General features: G+C 44.4%; 1 protein-coding gene across 4 annotated transcripts; it reads left to right on the top strand.

Moving 5' to 3' along the window:
• Positions 1–414: 414 nt before the first annotated feature.
• On the top strand, positions 415–14864 carry LOC123145070 (protein argonaute 1A). Of its 4 annotated transcripts, none has more exons than XR_006472083.1 (24): positions 415–718; positions 913–1033; positions 8086–8771; positions 8849–9069; positions 9142–9291; positions 9373–9506; positions 10381–10490; positions 10613–10719; positions 10813–10951; positions 11096–11212; positions 11639–11746; positions 11849–11920; positions 12024–12146; positions 12261–12426; positions 12530–12651; positions 12746–12887; positions 13063–13205; positions 13384–13446; positions 13517–13580; positions 13660–13798; positions 13885–13958; positions 14045–14139; positions 14225–14256; positions 14365–14864. XR_006472083.1 is itself a non-coding variant. In XM_044564379.1 (24 exons), the coding sequence occupies exons 1-24, from the start codon at positions 455–457 to the stop codon at positions 14571–14573; spliced, it is 3597 nt and encodes a 1198-aa protein (XP_044420314.1). In that variant the 5' UTR covers positions 425–454; the 3' UTR covers positions 14574–14864. The 4 variants fall into 4 exon arrangements, 3 of the variants coding, with proteins under 3 accessions (XP_044420314.1, XP_044420315.1, XP_044420316.1); XM_044564379.1 differs by having other exon boundaries at positions 425–718; positions 12746–12883; XM_044564380.1 differs by lacking the exon at positions 913–1033 and having other exon boundaries at positions 430–718; positions 12746–12883.
• The last annotated feature ends 11963 nt before the right edge of the window (positions 14865–26827 follow it).

Below are 26827 nucleotides of genomic sequence, written 5' to 3'. Positions count from 1 at the left end.
AGCGAGAGCGCACATGAGCCATCAGCTAGTGATCAGTCGGCCCATTTCCAGCATATACTACTGCTACTGCGACCTAGTCGGAACCACCCGAGCGAGACGCTGACAGGTAGAACCCTAAGCTCCAAGTCCGCGCCTGTCGTTGTCACGTAGTACACGCCAGCGAGGAGCGCACGAACCAATTAAGCCCCGACCGGGCCGAGCTAGGCCGATTTGTTAAGCCGCAAGTGCCAAATTAAGCAAGCAATGGCCAATGAGGCCGGTCGCCGTCCTGTTGGCGCCCCCCGTGCGCTAGCTTAGCTAGCTGCGCCTCACCATCGCCAGCAGCGACTCCCGATGGCTCTACGTGCGGTATCGCATCAGCCGCCACATTGCGCGACTGTCTTCTCTCTGCGCGCCAAGGAGACCAATGAGTGAGAGGGACATTCAGCAGGCGCCCACCCACCAGCAAATACAAATGCTATCTATCTACCTATCTAGTATAAGAATTATTAACAACACCAACGCCCGCATCGCATCGCATCGCATCTCCCCCCTTCACGTCTCCCTCCTCCCTTTCGTTTCATCGTCCTCTGCGGATTCGGGACCGATCTGCCTGCCATTGCTGGCGGCGGCCGGCCTGCCGGGATCTTTCCAGCGAGGCGCGGCGCAGCTTCGACGGGGTAACGCACCGCGACGATGGCCTCCCGGACGGACAACGGGTACTCCCCCCATGATCAAGGTATGGATGCTTCAGATTTTACTTCCTGCACATGGTTTTGCTCAGGTTGGCAGCTATATTATGTAGTAGTGCAAATGGACGACCGGTACGATTCCGATGATCAAATAGTATTTGCTGCTTCCTCCGTCTATCTGTTTCTTGACGCTTGCAAAACTGTCTGCGTTGTTTTGGCACGTCTTCTGATGGATGATCAGACTGTCAGAGGTTGCAAACAATACATGGACGCTGTTGATCTCCTGTCTCTTCAAGTAGTAGCTATTTGCGGATGCTGTCTATTATCCTATCACGAGACGAATGACGTGCGGGATGGATCAGGTAATCAGTTAGTACAAGCTGCTTTTGACCGCTGCTGCGCGTCGAGTGTTTCGATCGGTGCTAGACCTTTCTTTATAGGATTAGGATTGTCGTAGTAATAGAAAACTTACAAAATAAGACGACATATATCTCTAATCTTACGAGGTGGAATAGTAGAAGAAATATCATTTGGTTCATGGGATAGGAATTTTTTTCGTTGATCTAGGCTAATATATTTTTCTTTAAAATATGAAAGATAGAAACCAATCTTCATATGAGTACAAATTCATTTCTATAAACCAAAGGACACCAAAGAATTTTTTTTATAAAAATTCTATCCTATGACATTCCTCCATCCCAGAGGACGACTTAATGTCATCGTGTACTTTGGACGGCGTCGACAGATCACGCACCATAGAGTTACTGTTGAAAAGTGTTAGAAGGAAGAGAGAGGGATTTGGTGGAATAGTTTTTATATATTGCTTGAGCTTCGTGGGCATATATATATATATATATATATATATATATATATATATATATATATACATGATTTACTTGGAGTACAAGGCAAGCCAGAATATTTCCCAGTCTAACCTATATTTCCTAATACAATCACGTTACTCAACATCCCCCGCAGTCACAACGGTAGCGACGCAGACGGTGAGACTGGAGAAGAATCCGAAGACAAGCCGACGGACACCCCCCACAGTCGTAACGGTCGACGCATCACAGAGTCGTGGCTGGAGTGGAAACAAACGAGGTTGCTCAAACAGGCGGTAGCCCTTTGTGCCGTTTGTCGATGTAGCCAAGAGCGTGGGTGGTGGAGCCGCGGTCGAGGTAGCCGTGCGAAGAATGCCGTGGTCGATGTCGAGTTGGGGTGGCCGGTGTCGGGGAAGTCGCCGTGGAGCCGCGGGCGCAAGAGGGCGCCGAGTTAGCATGGGCGCAGTGGTGTCGAAGTAGGGGTGCGCCGGGAAGAAAATGTTGTTGACGACACGTCGCGCCAGGTTTGCCAAACCCGGGGACACGCCGTAGACGAAGGCACGCGTCGGTGTTGTCAGCACTAGGCATGCATAGATGGACGAAGACGAAGTTGACGAAGCGTCGCACCAGGCTTGCCAGGCCCCGGGACACGTCGTGGAAGAAGGCACGCATCGGTGTTGCCAGCACCGGGCATGCGTAGACTGGGACCTGCACGAGCTGTACGCCATGTCAGAGAAGTCGGAGAGGCCAGCAGAGAAGAACTCGACGACGGTTGCGGCGCCAATCGGTATGAGTCCGATGTCGCCCGCGGTTGTCGGAGTAGACGAAGTGGTCGGGGTAGATGACGACGACGCTGGCGACGGGCTGTGGTGTTGGATGAAGACGAAGGAGGTGGACGGGCGGCGGCGGCTACAGGGGTAGGGCGGCAGCGGTCGAAGAAGAGCAGCGGCGGCGGCCTGACGGCGGCCGCAACGGCTTGGTTAGGAGCGCGGCGGCGGTGCTCGAAGTGGGCAAGGAACCCGACAGCGTGACGAAGACCGGCGCGGACGGTGGCGTTCCCGCGCCGAGGGAGGCGGCGCGGCGCATACCATGAAAAGTCGACGCGCGGGGACGACGGAGTGGACCGCGGGCCATGGCGCCACGACCCGAAGGGGTGACGTGGCGGCCGCAGGCGGGGCGGGGCGACGGCGAGGACCGCGGGTCACGGGCTCACGGCGCTACGGCCCGAAGGGGCGACGCAGCGGCGGAGCCCGAGTCAGTGCAACTGCAGGGACGGTCTTGGGGAGGCGGCGGGGACCGCGTATCGCGGCCTTACGACCCGAAGAGGCGATGCAGCGGTGACGCGCGAGTCGATGCAACCGCGAGAAGAACCACGGTGCGGTGGCGCTGCGGCCCGATGGGGCGATGCAGCGGTAGCCCGATGCTCGATCGGTGAAGGGCGCGCATACTCGAGACGATCTTCACGGAATCCTGTGATGGCGCGTGCAAAAAGCTGATAAGACCGATCACACGGCGCGTATGAAGTGGATCATGACGCAGACGACAGCAGATGGCCGTAGCGCCACATGCCAGTGAAAACAGCACAAGCCGGCATCCGCGCTTGGAAACACGCGAGCGACCGAGTGTCCACGCGGCATCAGTGGACGGTCAGAGCCGCGGTGCAACACAGAGCCGCCAGAGTGGAGTTCACTGCAGCGGCACACGTACACGCACGTGACGTGCCGTCATGCAGGAAGCCAGGGAGACTCCGTGTAGATGCGTCGTGTACACAGATGAATCTGCATGGCGAGGTGTATGCGCACCATGGAGACTTGTGGATCACTTGGCTCGGTGATGAAGTTTGCATGGACCGCATGCAACACACACGGATGGAGGCGGGGTTGGTGTAGGATTTCCGATTGGATCAAGGCGACGACGCCCGGTGAGGACAGGTAGACAGAGGCGCGGACGGCGGGCGTTCCGAGCTGCCGCATGGCGCGCGAGGCAACCCAAGTCAGATGAGACGCCGGTGTAGTCGATGCCGAAGTCGAAGTAGAGGCACGCGAGGTCGACGGCGGCAGCGGGTGACGCAAACCGATCTTAGATTGGATAACCAAAAGAAAATAACACCGATCAATTGATCAGAGAGAGAGAGAAAACCCCAATTAACGGATCGAGAAAAAGACTCTTTAGGGCAGCCGATCAACGCGACCGGCGGACGAACCCTAGGTACGGGCGGCGCGGCCCCCGGCGGCGGTCATGGAGGCCGACCACCCCGGGGGCGGCGCGGAGCGGAAGCGGCGGGCGACAGCTAGGGTTGGATCGGTTAGGCTGATACCATGTTAGAAGGAAGAGAGAGGGATTTGGTGGAATAGTTTTTATGTATTGCTTGAGCCTCGTGGGCATATATATAGGAGTACATGATCTACTTGAAGTACAAGGCAAGCCAGAATATTTCCTAGTCTAACCTATGTTTCTTAATACAATCACGTTACTCAAAAAAAAAGGTTCAACCAATTTGAGGTCTAAATGATTATGGATTTATGGTGTTAGGGCTCCATCCATGTCAGTTTCTCCTGTTTTAGTGAAACCTTTGCATAGCATCCTACCAATTGCTCATGCTTTTTTTAGTAAAGATGGTTATATGCATTGTGATGATGCAAAGGCTGGGGGTTCTAATCTTCTTTTTCCTAAAAGGGAAAAAATTGCTCATGCTTTCATCTGTGCCGCAACCCTCAAAGATTCAAGGGATTTTATCTTCAACAATCCATCCTTCTATAATTTGTCCTAGAAACATTCTAGATGGATCATTTGCCCAATTTTACTTCGACATTTTGCTCTATGACAGGTTGGCCCCGCCCGAAATGTCGATAGTACCACTAGCACCATTTACTTGAACACGCCCTTTCCTTTCTTGTTTGCTCCCCCCTCCCCCCACTTCCACTCCCAACTAATCTCCCGATGACGATGAACAACTGACACACCGAGATCAAGTGGTGGGACAACGAGCTAGGCGGCGACGTTCGTTGGTGCGGCGAATCGACCGACTATGAACTGCATAGAGGCAGCGGGTGTCTACACGACTTGGAGCGGCGAGCCGGCAACGTTCATTGAGGTGGTGAATTGTACGGCCATGAACTACATAGAGACAACGACATGCAAAACGGTGCCGAGTGAGGTGGCGATTTAGGTGACGATTGATAGAGCAATCACAACCAGGATGCACCGACCAAACCACTTGGATGGAGACGGCTATATGTGACACATTTCGTTGGAACAGAGAGGTCTACTCTACCAAAGAGCTTAACTATAAGTAGCGGGCGCTTGTACACAAGTCATCTGCTTCCTCCATTATTGCGGAAAAAATGGACATTGTGAATAAGAAGGAGAATCAGCTACCTCCACAAAATCGACTGTAGGGGTATTTGGTCATCGAACTTTGATCCAAAACGTTCACATAATGTGAAAGGAATAAAAATATATTCAAAAAGCTAAGAGATCGGATAAAAAAATAAAAAAGGGTAAATTGTCAAAGTAAAAAGTAGGGCAAAAGATTAGATCCCAAAAATTCACAGTGTTTGCTATTACGCAGGCGCCTCATTTAATGTGAAAAAATAAAATAAAATTCAAAAAGGCCAAGAGATCAAATATCAAAAAATAAAAAGAAAGGTTGGGCAAATGTAATGTTATGTAAAGCAAAATGTCAAAGTGAAAGTAAGGCAAAAGATCAATTCCTAAATATTAATCATGTGTTGTTTGGATAACTAGTATTTAGGATAAGTTTTAGCAATACCAGTTTTATGAGGATTTTTAGGAAAACCAGTTTTAGGTTGTTGGTTTGGTAAAACTGATTTGTAGAGTACTTTGTTTGGGCTTAAAAACATCAAATATGGCTACTAGTTTGGCTGGGGCAAGTATTCAATGGATTTTCTTGTCACAACCAAATGTCCTTCCTCTGAATCTTTTTCGATGCTTTGATACACGTACATACAGTCTCTTGTTCACAAGCTGTATCGCTGCCGGTGCGTTCGTTAACCATAGACAGCTTGGTCGACGAGCCTATGCGCGTCGTCGCATGATCCGTCCTTAATCATCGGCGTGACGTTCGACGGCGGATGTCAGGAGCCGCCGGTCGCAAAACAGTTGCATGCTGGTGAGCAGCTCGAGCCGAGAGGCAGCATGATGAGGTTGTACACGTCCGCTCCGGTGAGCAAGCCGGAGCAGATGTAGTGCGGGCACGCTTGACGTAGCAGGAAGAGCCGGCACATAGCGTGGCGGCCTTGGGCGGAAGGCCGCCATGAACCCGGCGAGCACGGAGCCAAAGTCGTGGAGCCGAGCGCCCATGGCCACCTCGAGGAACACCCTGGAGGCCTTGACGTCGCCATACATCCCTGCCTCCATGCGCGTTGTTGCACCGTGCGCCACTGCGTCGAGGTGCTCATCCAGGGCTTCGGGAAGCAATACTACTCACCTTAGATGAGCTAACCGGCGGCGATGTGGCTAGGATACCAGCAGGAACAAAGGGGCGGGCGTTGGTGTTACGGCGAGTCGACGATGCAACCCGCCCGACTTTTTCTAAAACGCGCTTTCATAAAAACGTCTTGGACCCGTTTTTTTCCAAAAACTCATATTTTGGGTATCACGAGAACCCATTTTTGCTTATCCACGAATTAGTTAGATTAGCCAAACAGAGTTTTGAGTTTGTTAGAGCCTGAAACAGGATTATATATAACTGATTCTCTATAAACCAGCTATCCAAACAACCCCGACATACTAGGTGGAAGCGAGGCGAAGGTTTAAGGGGTACAAGTGCGAGGTTATCGATGCTGGAGCTGGTGTGCCGGATATGGAAGGAAGACTGGGGGTGGTGACACAACTGAGGTGACGATTTAAGGAGGACGAGGCGGCAAGGCGGCACGCGGAAGTGTCGCTGATGATACGGTTGAAGGTCGGGAGGAGGAGGGAAGATATCTGGTGCTCCGGGAGCACCTAAACTTAGGTGCTCCGGGAGCTTCTCAGCCGTTGGATCTAAAATCCAAAGGCCAAGGTGAGAGCTCGCGCATTTATTCAAAAAAAACATCCCTAGAAGTCCGTTATTACAACCAGATCCAGCGCATCCCTAGATGACCGTTAGATAATAGATCCAACGGCTGAGGAGCTCCGGGAGCACCTAAACCCCGTAGCACCTGATATTTTCCCGGGAGGAGGAAGACGATACCCCAGCCGTTGGATTTACAACGGCTGTGGTCAATCCAACGGACCGATAAAAAGAAAAAATTCAGTCGGCTGGTCAACAGTCTCCAAAATTCTCCCCTCTGCCGCCCGTGCACACCGCCATGGCGGCTCCTACACCAGCCAGCGCGACCAGTGAGCCTCCTCCCACGGCCCCATCTCTCCCAAACCCTAGAGACCATGACGGCCGCTCCAGCGACTCGCCCTCTTCCCTTGACGGCTGAGGGAACGATTGGCGCCGCTCCACGTTGCCCTACCCCATGCCGTCGGCCTTCACGCCTTGTCCAGCGAGGCCGCGCTTGGCCGCCATGACAGCGAGAGCGTGCCCCCTGACCTCAACAGCAAGGCCAACGCCCAGCTACTCCGCCACGGAAAGATTTTTTTTTTCCCTTTCCATACCCGCAGAATGAATTTCGTTCGTTGTCACGGTTGAATAAGCCATGTTATGGACTTGTTTTGTTTTTAACCGTGATTTCAATAAAGTGCTGTATGGAATTAGTAATGTGAAAATTCAGATATGATTATACTAGAATTTATTTTGTAGATTTGCCATGTTGGTACTGAAAATGGTAATTTTTGATGTTAATCTCTCATGTTAAAATGTCATGTGGCTGTGATTATATTCAGTTTTGTTTGTGTTGCCATGTGCAAATTTTTGTGTTTCCATGGTGGTTCATGTTGAAAACAAAATGCATTCAAGTTTCCGTAGAAAAATGCAAGAGTTTTGGAGTTGCCATGTTCAAATTGCAAACAAAGTTCCATGAAAAATTGCAACTAAGCACTGCTTGCACACAGCAGCAGGAGCAAGTCAATACATTAGGATACACGGCAGTAGCAGCACGATGCCACGAAGTACCAACACTAAACTTGTTTATGTACCACTGAGGGGAAAAGGGGGCATTGATCCAATTAACTGAGGACTTTAACTTTTTTTTTTTGAGGGATCAGAGGACTTTAACAAAGTGAACTATGATGGCAATAACGAGGAAGTTGGTGGCTGAGTGGAACATAAGCAATTGAGGGATTTCCAGTAGCGTATGATTTAAGTGGACACTGTTTGATGGCATATAAACAAGTTTCTTTTTGTTAGTTTCGCTTTGGACAACAAGATTCAGTTTGTTTTTCCTTTTGATAAAGAATATGTTACTCTGCCCGCTGCTGCCTGAAAAGAATTGCAAATCCTGTGTTCCAGTTTAGGCCATAATATTTAGCACATGTAGTGCTCTTCAGTTCTACGCAAAATGCTAATCATTTCCCATTCTCTTTATTCTAGTTTGTGCTTGGTCATTGTGTTATCTGTCTTGATACTCTTTAGTCTTCATCTTTCTATGCCTGCTGGTTATTGTTTAGTCTTCATCTTAACTATTTGCTTCACCTTGCAGCTTCAACTATGGTGAAAAATAAAAGATATACCCCCCCTAGCGCCCGGGGAAGTACTGAAACTCGCAATGCTCCAAGAACCCCTGGTCAGGATCCATCGCAGCGGGTTGAGAGAGCTCAACAGCATGGAGGTGGCGATCGGCTACATACCAATACTCAATATTCTCAACAAGGTGGTCGTGGTGGTGGACAACACCTGAGATGTGGTGGACATTTTCAGGATCCAGCATCACATCAACCATTTGGTGGTCCTGTTAAGTATCAAGCACATGGGTATTATGGCCATGGTGCCCCACGCCAAAGAGGAACACCACAACCATACCATGACGGGCGTAGGAGTGGGAGTCATGGACGCGGAGTTCCTGCTACGCCATCAGTAACACTTCCCGAACTGCACCAAGCTCCACAACTCCAGAACCAAGTTCCGGTGCTTACACCTTCACCACCCGAAACTGGCTCATCCTCACTACATGTTGAGATGAACACCAGACAAGTCCAGTTACAGTTTCAGCAACTTGATATCCCGGGTCAAAGTTCCTCTAGACAGGGTATCCAATCAGCACCATCGTCGACTAAATCAGTAAGATTTCCAGTGCGGCCTGGCAAGGGTACATTTGGCAGTAGGTGCATCGTGAAAGCAAATCATTTCTCTGCTGAATTGCCTGATAAAGATCTTCACCAGTATGATGTAAGGCCTCATTCTCACAGAACTTCTTGAACATATAATATGTTCCTCTCATGAGCTTTCATTTGATATCACATCAGGTGTCTATAACTCCAGACATTCCTTCCCGTGGTGTCAATCGTGCTATCATAGGACAACTTGTAACACTCTACAGACACTCCCTTTTGGGTGGTCGCCTTCCTGCCTATGATGGAAGGAAGAGCCTATATACTGCTGGACCATTGCCATTTACTTCTAGGACCCTTAATATTGTTCTGCAGGATGAGGATGATAAACTTGGTGGTGTGCAAGTTGCACAAAGGTTTGCTATTCTGGACATATCCGTGAGCTGATACAGTTTATGTTCCTTGCTGATATATGTCCTTATCTTAAGGCGTGAAAAACATTTTACGGTCGTCATCAAATTCGCCGCGCGTGCCGATCTCCATCATTTAGCTATGTTTCTAGCCGGGAAGCAACCAGATGCTCCTCAAGAAGCTATTCAAGTGCTTGACATTGTTCTACGTGAATTACCTACTGCAAGGTAATCTTTTCCCACCATGTGGATGTATGCTATTATTCTTTTAGCATAGCTGTTGAACATTTCTTCACTTATCATGTTTAGGTATTCCCCAGTTGCCAGGTCATTTTATTCACCAAACTTAGGGAGGCGCCAGCAACTTGGTGATGGCTTGGAAAGTTGGCGTGGTTTTTACCAGAGCATACGGCCCACACAGATGGGACTTTCACTGAATATTGGTTAGATCCCAACTCTTTATCTTCACAATCCGTAGTACCGCTATGAGAAGAGCAATCATTGTTTTCACTTTAGAATAATGACCATTTTAAGAATACTTTCCTATCAGTATAACTCATAGTAGATGAAATAGTTGGCTACTGATAACTATTGCTTGCTTCTTGCGAATTATAACTTAAGGGGATGGCTATTGGTACATATAGCTTTTACTACAACGAAGTTTAAAATTTCCATCCGCTAAGATTTCCCTACTCTGGCCTCTTGCTTCTAGGATGATTAGTAGCTAGTGAACAAATGTATGTAAAGTTCACAAATTACAGATACATCAGCCATGTTTGCTCCAATAGATTAATAATGTTGAGAGAAAAAATATAGGAGCCATCAATATCGAAAAATTGTCCGCAATTTGAACTGCCCTCTCCGTCCGTGCCCGGTGCCCATATGGCCATATCCTTATAATCTCCTACAAATTTAATAGCGTCTCTGTTCTACAGTTTTGCAGATTAATAGTTGGGAAAACACAATATCATATTTGTGTGTGATGGTAAATAGCAGCCAATATTAGGAGCATGTTTATTTTTGGAAACCTTGGATCTTAGATGTTGTATTTATGTTTAGATGTTTTTGTCACTTGCCATGCTTGGTGGATAAAACTTTTTCCATGTTCAGTCCAGTCCTAAGATATGAATCATCGCGCGTAACAAATCCTTGTTAATAAGGAACGGCTTTTAAAGGGGGCCAGCTTACGGGCCAGGCCTCTCTCTGACCTGATAACCAGTATCGCCTCCCCGCCCAGCTCTATATAGTGCGAGAAGTCATTAAATTGATTCTGGTCTTCTCTAGCATCTTGAAATAGCTCGACATTTTCGCTTGCAGATATGTCATCTACAGCGTTCATTGAGCCTCTTCCTGTGATTGATTTCGTTGCACAACTCTTGAACAGAAACGTCTCAGTCAGACCATTATCAGATGCTGACCGTGTGAAGGTTAGGTTATTCTATCGACTATCACATTGTTTTATATTTTACTCTGTTTTCAAGTACATGCTTAATTTGTAGCTCTTTGCTCACTCTTTACTTGACAAGCTTCCTTCCTTTTCACTGGTCAGATCAAGAAGGCTCTACGAGGTGTAAAGGTTGAGGTCACACATAGAGGCAATATGCGCAGAAAGTATCGTATATTTGGTCTTACCTCGCAAGCAACAAGAGAATTAACGTATGTAGTTCACTTACCTAGATGTGAAGCCTCTGTTATGTCCATCGCAGTGTTAGTTTGATTGTTGCACTTTCTTGGTTTGGCATGTGACAGTTTCCCTATAGATGACCATGGTACTGTTAAGACAGTATTGAAGTACTTTCAGGAGACGTATGGATTTAACATTCAGCACACCACTTTACCTTGCTTGCAAGTGGGTAACCAACAGAGACCAAATTTTCTTCCGATGGAGGTTGGTATCCTAAACAACCTGTATTATCTCGTGTCATACTTTTCTAACATATTGAACAGTAAAAACATTCGGCATGCTACATAGAGTTAAAGAGTTATAGAAACATCTATTTCATGTCATATGCTGCCTCCTTTTACCTTGAAGGTATGTAAGATTGTCGAGGGACAGCGTTACTCGAAACGACTGAATGAGAAGCAGATAACTGCTCTTCTTAAAGTGACCTGCCAGCATCCCCAACAGCGGGAGCTGGACATTTTGCAGGTAACTTTGCCGCATCTTGTGGTGTGAACTATTTTAAACTGATTTATTTCTGTTTCACTGTAGTATTATGTGGATTTCTTTGTTATTTTTAGCCATGGTCTGTTTCTGGGTTTAGCCACACATGCTTTCAGCTATGTATATAAGCTCGTCCAATTTCCTATTATTTATTTATCTACTCTAGTGGACCTGGTTTCCTTTTTCTTACACTATTTTGGACTTGGTAGTGATATTTGAGAACATGTCTATTGCAACTAGAATCTGGTTAAGGTGGCTTGATGGTAGTTAATTGCTCCTTGTGGTATAACACTACAAATGGCCATGTATTTATCATTTTTATTGCATATAATCATAGTCAGTTCTATTCTCTTCCTACAACAAGAATGCCTTCCATGTTGAACTTGTTTCTCGTTTTGTTCTGGTTACCAGACGGTGAATCACAACGCATACCATGAGGATCCATATGCGCGTGAGTTTGGTATAAGGATTGATGAACGTCTTGCATCAGTTGAAGCTCGAGTCCTACCTCCCCCTAGAGTAAGTTAGATGTTTCAACACATGGTTGACATCTTTCAACTCTCACTATTTTATATGTTACACCTTTCCCTGGATGTCTGATTACTGTTTTTTATCTACTAGCTTAAGTACCACGATAGTGGCAGAGAGAAGGATGTCTTGCCAAGAATTGGCCTGTGGAATATGAGGAATAAGGTATGCTCTTAAATCCTTCATTATAAACGGTATTCCTGTGTATCTCTTCCAATATTTGTTTCAAAATGCTATGCAATTTTATGCTTCCAATATTTGGCTGCAGAAAATGGTCAATGGTGGGAGAGTTAAGGAGTGGATATGCATTAACTTTGCTCGGAATGTCCAAGATGGTGCAGCGAGGAGTTTCTGTCGTCAGCTGGCTGACATGTGCGAAATATCTGGAATGGTAGGCCTATATTATCTAAACACTGTCTCCAGACATCTCTTTCTCAACGTGTTCATTTACATTCAGTTGTCTTAATGTCCTCTTTCTCATATGCTTCATATCCTCTCACCACAGGACTTCTCAAAGGAACCTCTGCTTCCTCCTTTATGTACGAGACCTGAGCATGTAGAAAGAGCACTCAAGGCACACTATCAAGATGCTATGAGTGCTCTGAAACCACTGGGCAGGGAACTTGACCTTCTCATTGCAATTTTACCTGACAATAATGGTTCTCTTTATGGTATGCCTTCTAATTAAAAGATAACTAGTATATTATGTAATGTAAATACTAACCATTATTCTTATCAATTTCTGACGCTGTGTTGTTCTTATCATTCCCTCAGGTAATCTCAAAAGAATATGCGAGACAGATCTTGGATTGGTCTCTCAATGCTGTCTCGCGAAACATGTTTTTAAGACGACACAGCAGTATCTTGCAAACGTCGCCCTTAAAATCAATGTTAAGGTTTGTCCTGTTCTGTGGCTTCTGTCTACTACCAACCTGGTCTTTGTAGTTCTTTTCCTTCTATACTTGATGTTCACATTCCTTTACTCTTTAGGTGGGAGGGAGAAATACTGTACTTGTTGATGCTTTGTCAAGGAGAATTCCCCTTGTTAGTGACAGACCAACCATTATATTTGGTGCTGATGTTACCCATCCTCATCCTGGAGAAGATTCTAGCCCTTCCATCGCAGCTGTAGGTGCATAACATGTTAATCTTAAATCATTATGTATGCATTATTTTGTAGTAAAACTTATATTCTGGGCGAAAGTTTGCTCTTTCTATGCCAAGCATCTGCCTTTCAGTTTTACCGTTGTCATGTTCTTGTCATGCTGGGCATCCTACGATTTGTAGATGATTTTATGCTCATGCAGGTTGTTGCTTCTCAAGATTGGCCTGAGGTCACCAAATATGCTGGATTGGTGAGTGCACAAACCCGTCGTCAGGAGTTGATACAAGATCTTTTTAAAGTATGGCAAGATCCTCAGAGAGGGACTGTAAATGGTGGAATGGTTAGGTATGATCTTGTTCACTTGTAATATCTGAATATTGTTTGAATGGTATGCGTGTAATACTTTACAAATTTAACACGCAGAGGATACATACATATTAATTCCCGTCGCTAGGAGTTGAGACCTGAATCTTGTTCACTTGCACCTCAATACCTGAATATACATGTTCTATTGACTATGCAGAGAACTTCTCCTTTCCTTTCATAGATCAACTGGACAGAAACCCCAAAGGATCATATTCTATAGGTACTACTTAACTTAATTTAAGCATGTCCAATTGGCGTTATTGTATAGAACCTCACACATTTTTTTTCAGGGATGGTGTTAGCGAAGGACAGTTCTATCAGGTTCTGTTGTATGAGCTTGATGCGATTAGAAAGGTGAGGTTGTGTTTTCTCTAAATATTCTCGCATGAGATCTGCATGAAGTCTGAACATTTTTGTTGTTTAACAAACCTAGGCGTGCGCATCCTTGGAGTCCAATTATCAGCCACCCGTTACCTTTGTGGTGGTCCAGAAGCGCCATCATACACGGCTATTTGCTAATAACCACAACGATCAGCGAAGTGTTGATCCAAAAAGTGGAAACATACTGCCTGGTGAGTTGTTTGCCTTTATGCATGAAAGCTCAATTACTGAACTCAGAGTCCACTTTTAGTTACCATCTTATATCTTATTTTATTAGGTACCGTGGTTGATTCAAAGATATGCCATCCTACCGAGTTTGATTTCTACCTTTGTAGCCATGCTGGTATTCAGGTCAGTTTTTCTGTACAGGTAGAAATGAGAGCATTCTTCATTTGATGGGATGGACTTGATCTAACCTTACATTACATTACTTTCAGGGAACAAGCCGCCCTGCGCATTACCATGTCCTTTGGGATGAGAACAATTTTACCGCGGATGGTTTGCAGACTCTCACGAACAACTTGTGCTACACGTAAGTTACCGTCACGCTAATCCTGTTCCGATTTTTACGCTTATGATCAGTAAACTTGACCATTAATTGCCCCTATTGTTTGCAGCTACGCAAGGTGCACCCGTTCTGTATCGATTGGTAAGCAGCGGATGCATCAAAACCTCCATTCGGCTAGATCTAGTTGATGTTGAAAATCATCGACTTTCTTGTATAGCATTATTCTCACTGTGCTGGTTTCATGTGCAGTGCCTCCGGCATACTATGCTCACCTCGCCGCTTTTCGAGCTCGGTTCTACATGGAACCGGATACCTCCGACGGTGGCTCGGTCGCGAGCGGTGCCACGACAAGCCGTGCCCCTGCTGGTGCACGCTGCGGTAGAGCTGCAGGGAATGCTGCTGTTAAGCCTCTGCCTGACCTCAAGGAAAACGTGAAACGTGTCATGTTTTACTGCTGAGTTTAGGATCCCAACTGAATTACATGTTGATTTGCCAATCCTTTCTTTGCGGCAGAAAAGCAATCCTCATTCATCACATGAGTGTATCAGTGCTGCCATGTTTCCTGTGCAACCTGAACATCTCAATTCCTCTTCGCCCCCTACAGATTTTCAAATGACATTGCCCTGTTTGTCTTGACCACATTATTGGCCTGCACATTCAAACATCCGTCCAGATTTGTAACTTTGGAGGTTCCATGTAATGCTACGACGAAGACCCTATATAATATTTCCCCACCTTTTTTTTGCGAATGCATATATTTCCCTACTTGGACGGAAGACTTGTGTAGACAAGAACTTATTACGCTGTGACCAGTAAGTACAGCCACGCTTCACTCCAGACGGACCCCTACCAAGTACGTACCAGAGTAGTACTTTTATTTAGAAACCAGCACCATCTATGCTCTGCTGTGCGTGCAACGCAGTACTTGTTTGTCTAAAGTGCCCCTGCAATACAAGAACAAAATTGAAGGCCAAAAAGTCCTACGGATCTACCCAATGTAAAAAAGAACGGGAACAGAACAAAGAACAATGGTAGCAAAGAGGGATCGCACGTCTAGCTTCTCGTGCCTGGTGTACGCGCCGCACTGAGATCGATATCGCACAACTCGAATGCACCCGTGACCATGAGCGGTATAGATATTTTCCACACGCACATCTGGTAAAGAACTGAAAAAGGTTCTCACCGTGTGCAGGCCCAAGCACGCAGCGACATGAAAGTTACCTGAAATTTTTTTTTGGGCCAGTCGATTTTGTGTGCCCTTGATATTGCTTTGCGATTCGTGCTGTTATTTTTTCTCTAGTTGGTTCTCTGAGGTGTTTGGGCTGTGTTAAATTGACTGGCCACATATTTATTTTGAGAAACGGTTGGGTCAGTCGATGCCTTAATGGGTCAAAGCCGATTACTAGGTACGACCTAGCCTTCTCCTTTCTCCCTTTGTTTTTTATGTTTCTTTTTTAGCTGTTTTTTCGTTTCTTTTTTATTTTCCTTTATTACATGTTTTTATTATTTTGTGGATATTTTTGTGATGTTGGGTGAGTGTAAATATATGCACACAAATAGTACAGAATATTTCCCGCAAAAAATAGTACAGAATATGTGTCAAAATTACACTATTATATGATTAATCTTTGCGTACTAAGTGCAATTTCAGTGCAAAGTTATGTGCATGTTTTTTTAATTTTGTTTCTTCTAAAATGGTAATACCAATGCTACTAATACATTCTTTCTTATAACAATTTATTATTTAATTTTTTAATTCTATTTCATTTTCCTTTCTTCTTTAAGGTGATAACAATGCTGCTAATTCGTTCTTTTGTTGGAAACTTATTATTTGCAAAATTTCTATACAAAAAAATCGCAATTTTTTGTCTGATGTGTGGAATTTCTATGATAGTATTTTAGATTTTCTTTATTTTCTTAAAGGGTAATAGCAACGCCACTATTTCATTCTTTCTTAGAAAAATGTCAGTATTTTGATTTTTGTTTTAGATTATTTTTATTTCTTCTTAAAGGGTAATACCAATGCCACTAAATCATTCTTTTTTCAAAAACCTTGTTATTTTAATTCTTTCAGTTTTTATTTCATTTTCTTCTTCTTAAAAGGTAATACCAAAGCCACTAATTCATTATTTCTTCAAAACTTCATTTCAAATTTTCCGTTAGTTTTTATTTCATTTTCTTTCATTGTAAAGGGTAATATCAAAGCCACTAATTCAATTTTTTTCTTAGAAACCTTCATTATTTTGATTTTGTTTTTGTTTTTACCTCTTAGTGTTGATTTTGATTTAATTTTTATTATATCTCATTTCTTATAAAAAGTGTAATACCAAAGCAACTAATTCATTCTTTCTTAAAGAAATTATTTTGATTTTTTTGTAGTTTCATTTTCTTTCTTCTTAAAGGGTAATACCAAAGTGACTAAGTCATTCATTTTAGGAACCTTCATTATTTTTATTTTTATTTTGTTTGGATTTAATTTTCTTTCTTATTTAATGGTATACGAATGCGAATAATTCATTCCTTCTTAGAAAAAAATTATTTTTTGAAATTCCACTATTATATGCTTATCCTTGCATAAAACGAAATGGCATAATTTTTGTGTGTGTTGCGGGCATAGTTTTTCATTATTCATTTTATTATTTGATGGTCTTTCTTCTTCTTCTTTTTTTTGCGGGAGGACAAAGGTTAATACCAAAGTCACTAATTCATACTTTCTAAGAAAACTTCATTATTTTGATTTTTTTATTTTCACTTTATTTTATTTTTTCTTTAAGCATAATATCAATGACGGTAACTAATTATTTCTTCCGGAATTCACTTTTACATGTTTATTCTTTCATATAGAAAAAGAGTATTTTATGTGTAAAATGTGCGCAAATTTTGTCAGTATATGTTTAATTTTCCATTTTCTTTTTTCTTAAAGGGTAATACCAAGTGCCACTAACTCATTCTTCTTAGAAAACTTTATTATTTTGATTTTGTTTTATTTTTGTTTCATTTTATATCTCCTTGAATGGTAGTACCAATGCCACTAATTGATTCTTCCTTAGAAAACTTCATTATTTCTGTGTAATTTGTGTGCAAAAGTTGTCGTTATTTGATTTATTTTTATATTTTCTTTCCTTTTAAGGGTACTACCAATTCTATAAATTCACTCTTTCATAGAAAACTTCACTTTTTCATTTATTATTGAAGGTGACACCACCACAAGTATTAGAATTTTAGGCGACCAACCCCTTTTCTTCGTTTGGTTATCGGTAGGCTCGACCGAAACAAGTTTTCTTTTCTCATTTTATTTCTTCTTAAATGGTAATACCAATGTCACTAAATCATTCTTTCTTAAAAAACATAATTATTTTAATTTTGCTTTACTTTTTATTTCTTCTTTAATGGTAATACAAATGCCACTAGGTCTTTCCTTCTTAGGAAACTTCATTTTTATATGCTTATTCTTGCTTATATAAAAACATGCAATTTCTGTTTTAATTGTATGTAATTTTTAATTTGACTATGCTTTGCACAAGTTCGGTCTTTCATCATTGTTAAAGGGCCATCTTAAATCAGTAAAGTTAAGAAAATTGAAGTATTTTTTTAGTTCTGACATTTTTTCTTTAGAAAATAGTGAAATAATGCTTGTTAGCGTAATAAAAAAGTGAAAGCTGTTTTTTTAGAAACACATAGGCTGAAATTACATATCAAGCCTACACTCTTTGGACCAGGTGTCTTTTAGTTCATCAGGTACCGAGGACAGCTGGAAGAAGTCCCCTAACAGTTTTGCTCGGTTCGCCAGGCCGTGAGCTAGGCCATTCTGTTCTCTCCTGATCCATCTAATTTTGCATGAGGGGTAGCCAGTCAGAATCGACTGGATGTCTGCAATTATTGGGTACAGGGGCGATTGATTGGGTTCTCCGGGTGCTATTGCCTTGGACAGCACGAGGCGGTCCATCTCTAACTCAATAGGGCCGTTAAAGTATTTTGTTAGTTCCTGGAGCCCCATGAGCCCAGCCATTCCTTCTGCTTCCTCCACTGACGAACATCGATCTATTTTGCATCCCATGGAGAAGAGAACCAGGCCCTGATGATCTCTTGCAACTGCGCCGCCCGCGCTGCGTCCCGTGGCTGCATCAAATGCTGCATCTGTGTTTAATTTGACCGTTCCAACAGGCGGAACCTCCCATTGCAGGGTGTCCTGAACCGGCGGTGTGAGGCGCTGGTCCCCATACCGATTCATGTCGCAGGTTGCTTTCACATTGTTAGTTCTCGTTTGGGCTTCTCTGACTTCTTGCTCATACTTAAGTAGGAAACCCACCGATCCCGAGATGGATTCTTTTCCATTCCCATGCACTATATCATCATGGAGAAACCAAGCACGCCATAGAAGCAGCAAGATCCTATTTCGTATTTCAGTTTCGCACCTACTGAGCAGGGCCTGTAGCCAATCCTCACATGTGTACCAGAAGGCTTGTTCGTTTGGTAGATTCCAGTAATCTCTCATCATATGCCTCAGAGCTTTACTTTTTGTGCATTCCACTACCGCGTGGTATTCATTCTCATCCACATTCCCACAGATCACACATGTCTTATCTGGCACAATTGTCCGTCTGCACTTATTCACCTTTGTAGCCAGGGTATTGGTTGCTACCCTCCATGCAAAGATTTTTATTTTCTCAGGTATCTTTGCTTTCCAGATGAGATCCCATAAGCTCCTATCATCTATGCCGGCGGAGGAGCTTGATGTTTGTGGACCTGTGCCTTTGAGAGCCATAGCAAGCTTGTAAGCACTCTTGACTGTGAACGTGCCAGATTTTTCGGGATGCCAAGCAATGCAATCCACGGTCTCTCTGGCGGGGATCCTGATGCTCAAACTCTCTTCTGCATCGCAAGGATTGAATATCTGGTTCACCAATGTCCGGTTCCAGATCCTCCGGCGATGAGTTGATTGACCCATCGTAATCTAGACCGGCGTATAAAGCTTGCTGTTTTGAGTCCCGTCTGTGTAACATCCCAAATTTTCAATTTGGTATGTTATACATAGATCATCATTGCATATCATGTTTTATTGCATTTTGACAAATCCTCGATAAATCCTAAGCAACTCAAGGACCCTCGGAGAGAGTTGGGGATTTTCTCGAATTTTCATATTTGATTTTCATCAAATAATAAGACGAGGATTTTGGCTTTTAATTATTTTTCTCTCCGGAAAAATGTTTCACTTTAAAATAAAACGAGAGGAGAAAACATGACTTCTCCAAAACAATTGAAATACTGGAGGAAAAATGTTAAAATCATTATTTGGAATTTATTTGGATTTTATTTGCAATTTTATTGCATTAAAAATATTGCATGTTTTCAAAATATTTATTTTGATTTAAAAAAAATGTTCACTCTATTCTAGATTTTCTAACTAGATGGGGAAAATTTATTTCATATTTTTCTGATTTTTATTTATTTTTCTGTGAATTATTTTCCGCGGAACTTATTTAAAAAAAAAAACTGCTCGACGCCCGACCGGGCCGAAGCCCAGCCGAGCGCCGGCCCGCCTCGCGCCTCTCCTCTTCCCGCACGATGCCGAGCCGCCGCTGGAGTCCGCCCCGGCAACGCCGCCCCCTTCCCCAAGCTTCGGACCCCCCTCCTTAAATAGCCCCCCTCTCTCTCTCCCTCAACCCGCAAGCCGCCGCCGCCGCCCTCATCACCGCCGCCGCCGCCCGCATCTCGCCGCGCCGCCGCCGCCGCACAAGCCGCCGCCGCCGCCGGGAGCCGCCGCCGCCGCACAAGCCGCCGCCGCCGCCGGGAGCCGCCGCCCCTCGCCTCGCCGCACCCCCCCGAGCCCGGAGCCTCGCGCCCGAGCCCGGAGCCCCGCCGGAGCCCTCGCCGGAGTAGCCCGACGAGGTACTGCCTGATGCCCGTTGACCTTTGCCGGTTTTCGTTTTAAAAAAAAACCCTTCGTTTAAAAAAAAACCCTAGATCGGTTTTTTTTTCGGTTTTATTATTTTGCGAACGTTCACCGAACCGTTCGTTTTAACGAACGCGTTCGTCGGTTTTTCTCTGATAACGAACGTCCGTTATTTAACCGTTCGACCGTTTTCTTTTTCGTCGGATTTTTCTCGTTATTTTCTCAGATTCGATTTCTGATCAAATCTTCGATTCTGTTTAACTTCTCGCTCGTTTATCGGAATCAGGCGATTCAAGCGCCTAGAGTTTCGTCTCGAAATTCTCTTTCCGTTTAACCTACTCAAACAAGTTTTTGCTACAGTAAAATTTGACCTAGATCCAGATTAGCAAACGAAGTTTCTTTCTTTCGCCGTTTGACTTTCGTTGCTTCTTTCGAGTTGATTCTTTTTGCAAACCGGAGTTCTTAAGTTGAACTTTCTGGTTGGATCTTTCCTTCGAGTTTTACCTGTGCATTAGATGAGTACTGATTGTATGCTTGTTTGTTTGCGATAGAGTACCCAGAGTGTGCCGCTTGTTACTTCGACTCGCTAGGTTTTGCGGATCATCAGCAAGGCAAGTAACACTTTGATCATACCCCGTTCATACCCAGTTTTATTGCATTAGATCTATTTCCTCAAACACTTGCATGATTAGGATCTAATTAAACTGTGGGTATTGGGAAGTAGTTGAGGTAGTACCTATTACCTGTTTTCTATTCAAACCCTTGGGAGTTACTTCTACGTTGCTATTATAATGCCATGCTATGCTCGTAGACGTGGATTGGGTTGAGAGATATTCACGACAGATGTGAGATGTTTATTAATGGTTCAACTTAAGGTGGCAACTAAAACTCACATCTGGGTGGATTGAGGCACCTGGAGAACCCAGTGTTGTCTGTATGTATAAGGTCCGCCACCCAGGCTCAAAGGGATCATAAGATTGTTCATGCTAGAAACTTCCGTGTGCAGCCACAAGCTATTATGGGCTCTAGCATAGCTAAGTAGGTTACAGGATCTCTTGAAGAGGTGGACTAGCAGATGTAGGGGAAAGTAGGTGTACCGGTCCATCCAGAGTAAAGAGTGATTGTTTCTGAAAGACTGTGTCTCGGTCATCCGTTTCTCAAACATCATGTAGTGCGAGAATCAATCGGAGGCGATCGAGTCTTGTGGGGAAAAGTGCGCAAACCTCTGCAGAGTGTATAAACTAATCATGGTTAGCCGTGTCCCCGGTTATGGACAACTTGAGTATCTAGTACCTGGATTATCATTTGAATCTCATCACCGTGATACTTATAATTAATTTTGTTGGGTTAAAGATGATACTTAATTGGGATTGAGTTGGAGGTACCTTCTCAATGTTTCAACCACCATGATAGTTAAATAAAATTTATTCCTTGGAAGTAGGATAAAATTGGCTTTTCGCAAAAACAGTAACCATAGAGCTTTCCACCAGCCATATATGCATATAGTATAGCATTATTATTGTTCGTTGCTCTCTATGTGTTATTTTGCCAGCATATTCTATGTGCTGACCCATTTTCGGGCTGCAACGTTTCATGTTGCAGACTTTTCAGACGACGAGTAAGGTGCTTTAGGTCGTGGTCTTATACTCAGTGATGCCGCTGGAGTTGATGGACTCACTTATCTTCCAAGTCTTCCGCTGTTATCGTTGTTAGATGGCCTTAAGCCATGTTTATCATACTTAAACTCTTCGGAGTTGTTCGATGTAATAAGTGTGTGATTGCTACTCTGTTATAAATCCTCCATTTGTACTGTGCGTGTCAGCATTACTGATCCAGGGATGACACTGGTGCACAGCAGCACAGGCCATTTGAGGTCTGGTCGCTACAAAGTTTGGTATCAGAGCACACGCTGACTATAGGACACGACCACTAAGCTTAAGCCCTAGAAAGCTTCTCTCTTCTCATTTCTGACCCCTCCAGTTTCTACTCTTTTAGGAATGGCGAATGCAAGGAGCAAGTTCATGCAACCAGATGAAGACACGCCGTTTGGTCGACACTTGAAGGAAGTCACCAAGTACTTGAACATAGGAATACCAAGCATCACCGGAACCTACAACGCCACTTTACCTGAAGAGGAGAGCTGGAAGATTCAAGTTATCATTCCAGGAAGGACGTTTGAGCCAATTACGGAACCCATGAGATTGGTTTTCGAAGCACCAACTTGGAGTTTAGGGAAGAGCATGGCCGCACACATCGCCATGGGACGCATTGGAGAAGTCTATCACCAGGAGCTTAAGGATACAATTTACCAGATTTGTGGACGTCAAGACGCGCAATGGGAGATGATCAAGACCAAGAAGGATGGATCAATTGCAGCTTTCATCCAGGAGCAGAACCAACATATTCGACGCCAGGAGAACCATATGTGCACGGACAAGGAAGAATTGAAGAAGGCATTAACGAAGATCAAGGAACTCCAAGAAGAAATCAAGGCTACACGTGAAGATTACTTGGAGGAAATCAACGCACTAGTAGGGAAGATTGACGACCTGGAGAATAAGATTGGAGCATTCGTTGGAAATCCAGTGCCAAAAGCAGAAGTCGACGAATGCACTTGTCCGGATAACTACATCATCATCGACGATACCGACTCGGAACCAAGTGAAGACGACTGGATTGATGAAGCTGGAGCAGACATCATGGAGTCTTCAACGGATCAGAATTTCTAGTAGACCACCATATCAGTAGTAGTTTCCCCCCATTTAATAGTTCAAGCACTTTGTAACGCTAGTTAGATCGATTGTTTTGCCTTGTTTGATTGATTGAGTGATATTGATTGAATTTGTCTCATGAGCATATGGGTAGTGTTTTCTCTCTAGACCTCATTCTATTCTTAACTCTCATCTTTTCTAAACCTATCAGATGCCTCCGAGACGCGACACCGGATTTGTTTTCCCGCCAGAGATCACCCAGTTGATTCAGCAACAGAATGCCCTGATGCAAGTGTTAGTACAGAACCAAGGCAACAACAACAACAACAACCCACCGCCATCACCACCTGTTGATCACTTAGCCCGTTTCTTAAGGCTAAACCCGCCGGTGTTTTCCAGTAGCACCGAGCCGATTGTTGCAGATGATTGGCTCCGCAAAGTTGGAAGGGAGTTGACCACTGCAGGATGCACAGATGCGGAAAGAGTGCGTTTTGCCGCACATCAGCTTGATGGACCCGCAGCATCATGGTGGGAGAATTATACAGCCACGCACCCTATTGACACTGTCACATGGGACCAGTTTCAGCAAGCTTTCCGTACAGCTCATGTTTCAGCAGGAGCTATGGCTATGAACAAGCGTGAGTTTCGTAACCTACGCCAAGGAGGACGCACCGTAGGCCAGTATGTGGAGGAATTCAGTAAGCTAGCACGTTATGCACCAGATGACGTTGCTACAGATGCTGCCAAGCAGGAGAAATTTTTGGAAGGACTGAATGATGAACTGAGTATGCAGTTGATGGTAGCAACCTTCAACAACTACCAGGAGCTGGTAGATAGAGCTCTCATGATTGAAGGGAAGCAACAGCAGATTGAAAACCGCAAGAGGAAGTATGGACAAGGGAAGTACAATTCTGGAGCCCAGCAGAAGCCACGATTTACCCCGAAGCCGGGAGGACAGTTTCAGCATACCCATGGAGGAGGTAGTTCGCACCACCATAATGGCTCCAAGAATGGTAATGGGAATGGAGGAGGAAACGGACAGAACCGTACCAACCCATCTACCCCAACCAAGAGAGATCTAAGTCACATTACTTGTTTCAAGTGCCAGAAGACGGGACATTATGCTACTGATTGTCCCGAAGCCCAAAATGGAAATGGCAATGGAAGCTCTGGGAAGAAGCCGAACCCGTTCAACAAAGGACATGTGAACCATGTGAGCGTGGAGGAGGTTGAAGCTCAGCCTGATGCAGTAATAGGTAAGTTTTTGGTTAAGTCATTTACTGCAACCGTTCTTTTCGATACTGGTGCATCGCATTCATACATATCAAGGGGATTCGTGAATAAGTTTAAGATGTCCACCCAAGTTCTCAAAAGCCCTATGTTAGTAGCCTCGCCAGGAGCAGAGTATATGGCCACCCAAGGATGTTTTCAGATACCGTTGGCCATTGGTAGGCATGTTTTCCCCTCAGACCTCATTGTTTTGGAATCGCAAGGTTTGGATGTGATTTTGGGAATGGATTGGCTATCGTTGTATGGAGGGAACATCGATTGTGCCAGCAAGACGATTTTGCTTACCACCCCAGAAGGAAAAAGGATCAAGTATGTATCCCGGCATATGCCGAAGAGGACTCAAGTGAATTCCTTGTCAGGAGTTGTACAGGAGGAAGTACCAGTGGTGAAGGATTATCCGGATGTATTTCCAGAAGAGTTGCCAGGCATGCCACCAGATAGAGACATTGAGTTTTTGATTGAACTTTTGCCAGGCACAGGGCCAATATCTAAGAGACCGTACAGGATGCCCGCAAAGGATTTGGAGGAAATTAAGAAGCAGATCAAGGAGTTACTGGATAAAGGCTATATTCGCCCAAGTTCGTCACCTTGGGGATCACCAGTACTTCTAGTGGAGAAGAAAGATGGATCGCTAAGGATGGTTGTTGATTACCGAGGATTGAATGAAGTGACCATCAAAAACAAGTACCCACTGCCGATGATCAATGATTTGTTTGACCGCTTGCAAGGAGCTAAAGTATTTTCCAAGATCGATTTACGATCAGGATACCATCAGTTAAAGATTCGAGAGCAGGATATACCCAAGACGGCATTTACCACCAGATATGGATTGTATGAGTATACCGTTATGTCATTTGGACTGACTAACGCACCTGCCTATTTCATGAACCTGATGAACAAAGTGTTTATGGAGTTTTTGGATAAGTTCGTCGTGGTGTTCATTGATGATATTTTAATCTTTTCCAAGGATGAAGAAGACCACGAGGAGCATTTACGATTGGTACTTGAGAAGCTCAGAGAACATCAGTTATATGCCAAGTTCAGCAAATGTGAGTTTTGGCTGAAGGAAGTTGGATTCCTTGGACATGTTATTTCTGGAGAAGGAATAGCAGTAGACCCTGCCAAGGTTGACACAGTGACAAGTTGGGAATCACCCACGACAGTTGGAGAAATCCGGAGTTTTCTTGGACTTGCAGGATACTACCGGAGATTCATCGAGAATTTCTCAAGGATTGCTAAGCCCATGACTGAGCTATTGAAGAAGGACACCAAATTCAATTGGACAGAGGAATGTGAAGCTAGTTTCCAGGAGTTGAAGAAACGATTGGTTACATCACCAGTGTTGATTCTGCCAGATCAACGCAAGGACTATGAAGTTTATTGCGACGCTTCTCGTCGAGGACTTGGAGCAGTGCTTATGCAGGAAGGAAGAGTTGTGTCATATGCTTCACGACAACTTAAACCCCATGAGAAGAATTATGCTACACATGATTTGGAATTAGCAGCCGTAGTGCATGCATTGAAAACATGGAGGCATTTTCTCATCGGAAACCATTGTGAGGTGTACACGGATCACAAGAGTTTGAAGTACATTTTCACGCAGAAGGAGTTAAATCTCAGACAGAGAAGATGGTTGGAGCTCATTAAAGATTATGATATGAGATTGCATTATCACCCCGGAAAGGCTAACGTAGTAGCAGACGCGTTGAGCCGCAAGAGTCATGTCAACACCCTCATGACAGGAGAGTTACCTCAGGAGTTAGCCGAGGACCTTCGCGAGCTATGTTTGGAAATAGTCCCAAGAGGCTATTTAGCGACATTGGAGATTCAGTCTACCTTGATGGAAAGGATCAGAGAAGCTCAGAAGACAGACAAGGAGATTGAAGAGATAAAGGAGAAGATGAGCAAAGGAAAAGCCAAGGGATTTCGTGAGGATGAGCACGATACCTTATGGTTCGAGGACTGTGTATATGTGCCAAATGATCCGGAGATCAGGAAGTTGATTTTGCAGGAAGCCCATGATTCACCGTACTCGATTCACCCAGGGAATACCAAGATGTATTTGGATTTGAAGAATACTTTCTGGTGGACCGGAATGAAGAAGGATATTGCGGAGTATGTAGCAGTTTGTGATGTATGTCAGAGAGTGAAGGCAGAACACCAGAAGCCAGCAGGATTGCTACAACCATTGCCGATACCCGAATGGAAGTGGGATAAAATAGGCATGGATTTTATCACAGGATTACCCAGGACTCGTTCAGGCTATGACTCGATATGGGTTGTAGTCGACCGTTTGACGAAAGTGGCTCATTTCATTCCAGTGAAGACCACTTACACCAGTGCTAAGTTGGCAAAGATATACATGACCAGGATCGTATGTTTGCATGGAGTTCCGAGGACCATTGTATCAGACAGAGGAACCCAATTTACCTCGAAATTTTGGAAGCAGTTACATGAAACATTGGGAACCAGGCTGGAATTTAGTACAGCATTTCACCCACAGACAGATGGACAGACCGAGAGAGTCAACCAGATTTTGGAGGACATGTTGAGAGCATGTGCACTAGATTATGGATCTAGTTGGGACGTCAATTTGCCATATGCGGAGTTTTCTTATAACAACAGTTATCAAACCAGTTTGAAGATGGCCCCTTTCGAAGCTTTGTACGGAAGGAGGTGTAGAACACCGTTGTTATGGGACGAAGTTGGAGACCGTTAGTTGTTTGGACCAGATTTGATTAAGGAGTCTGAACAGAAAGTGAGGATGATTCGCGATAGGCTCAAGGTAGCCCAGTCCAGACAGAAGAGTTATGCCGAT

This window comes from Triticum aestivum, chromosome 6D (assembly GCF_018294505.1).
Source record: "Triticum aestivum cultivar Chinese Spring chromosome 6D, IWGSC CS RefSeq v2.1, whole genome shotgun sequence".
Classification (NCBI taxonomy): domain Eukaryota; kingdom Viridiplantae; phylum Streptophyta; class Magnoliopsida; order Poales; family Poaceae; genus Triticum; species Triticum aestivum.
This window is presented reverse-complemented; position numbering and strand designations above follow the sequence as displayed.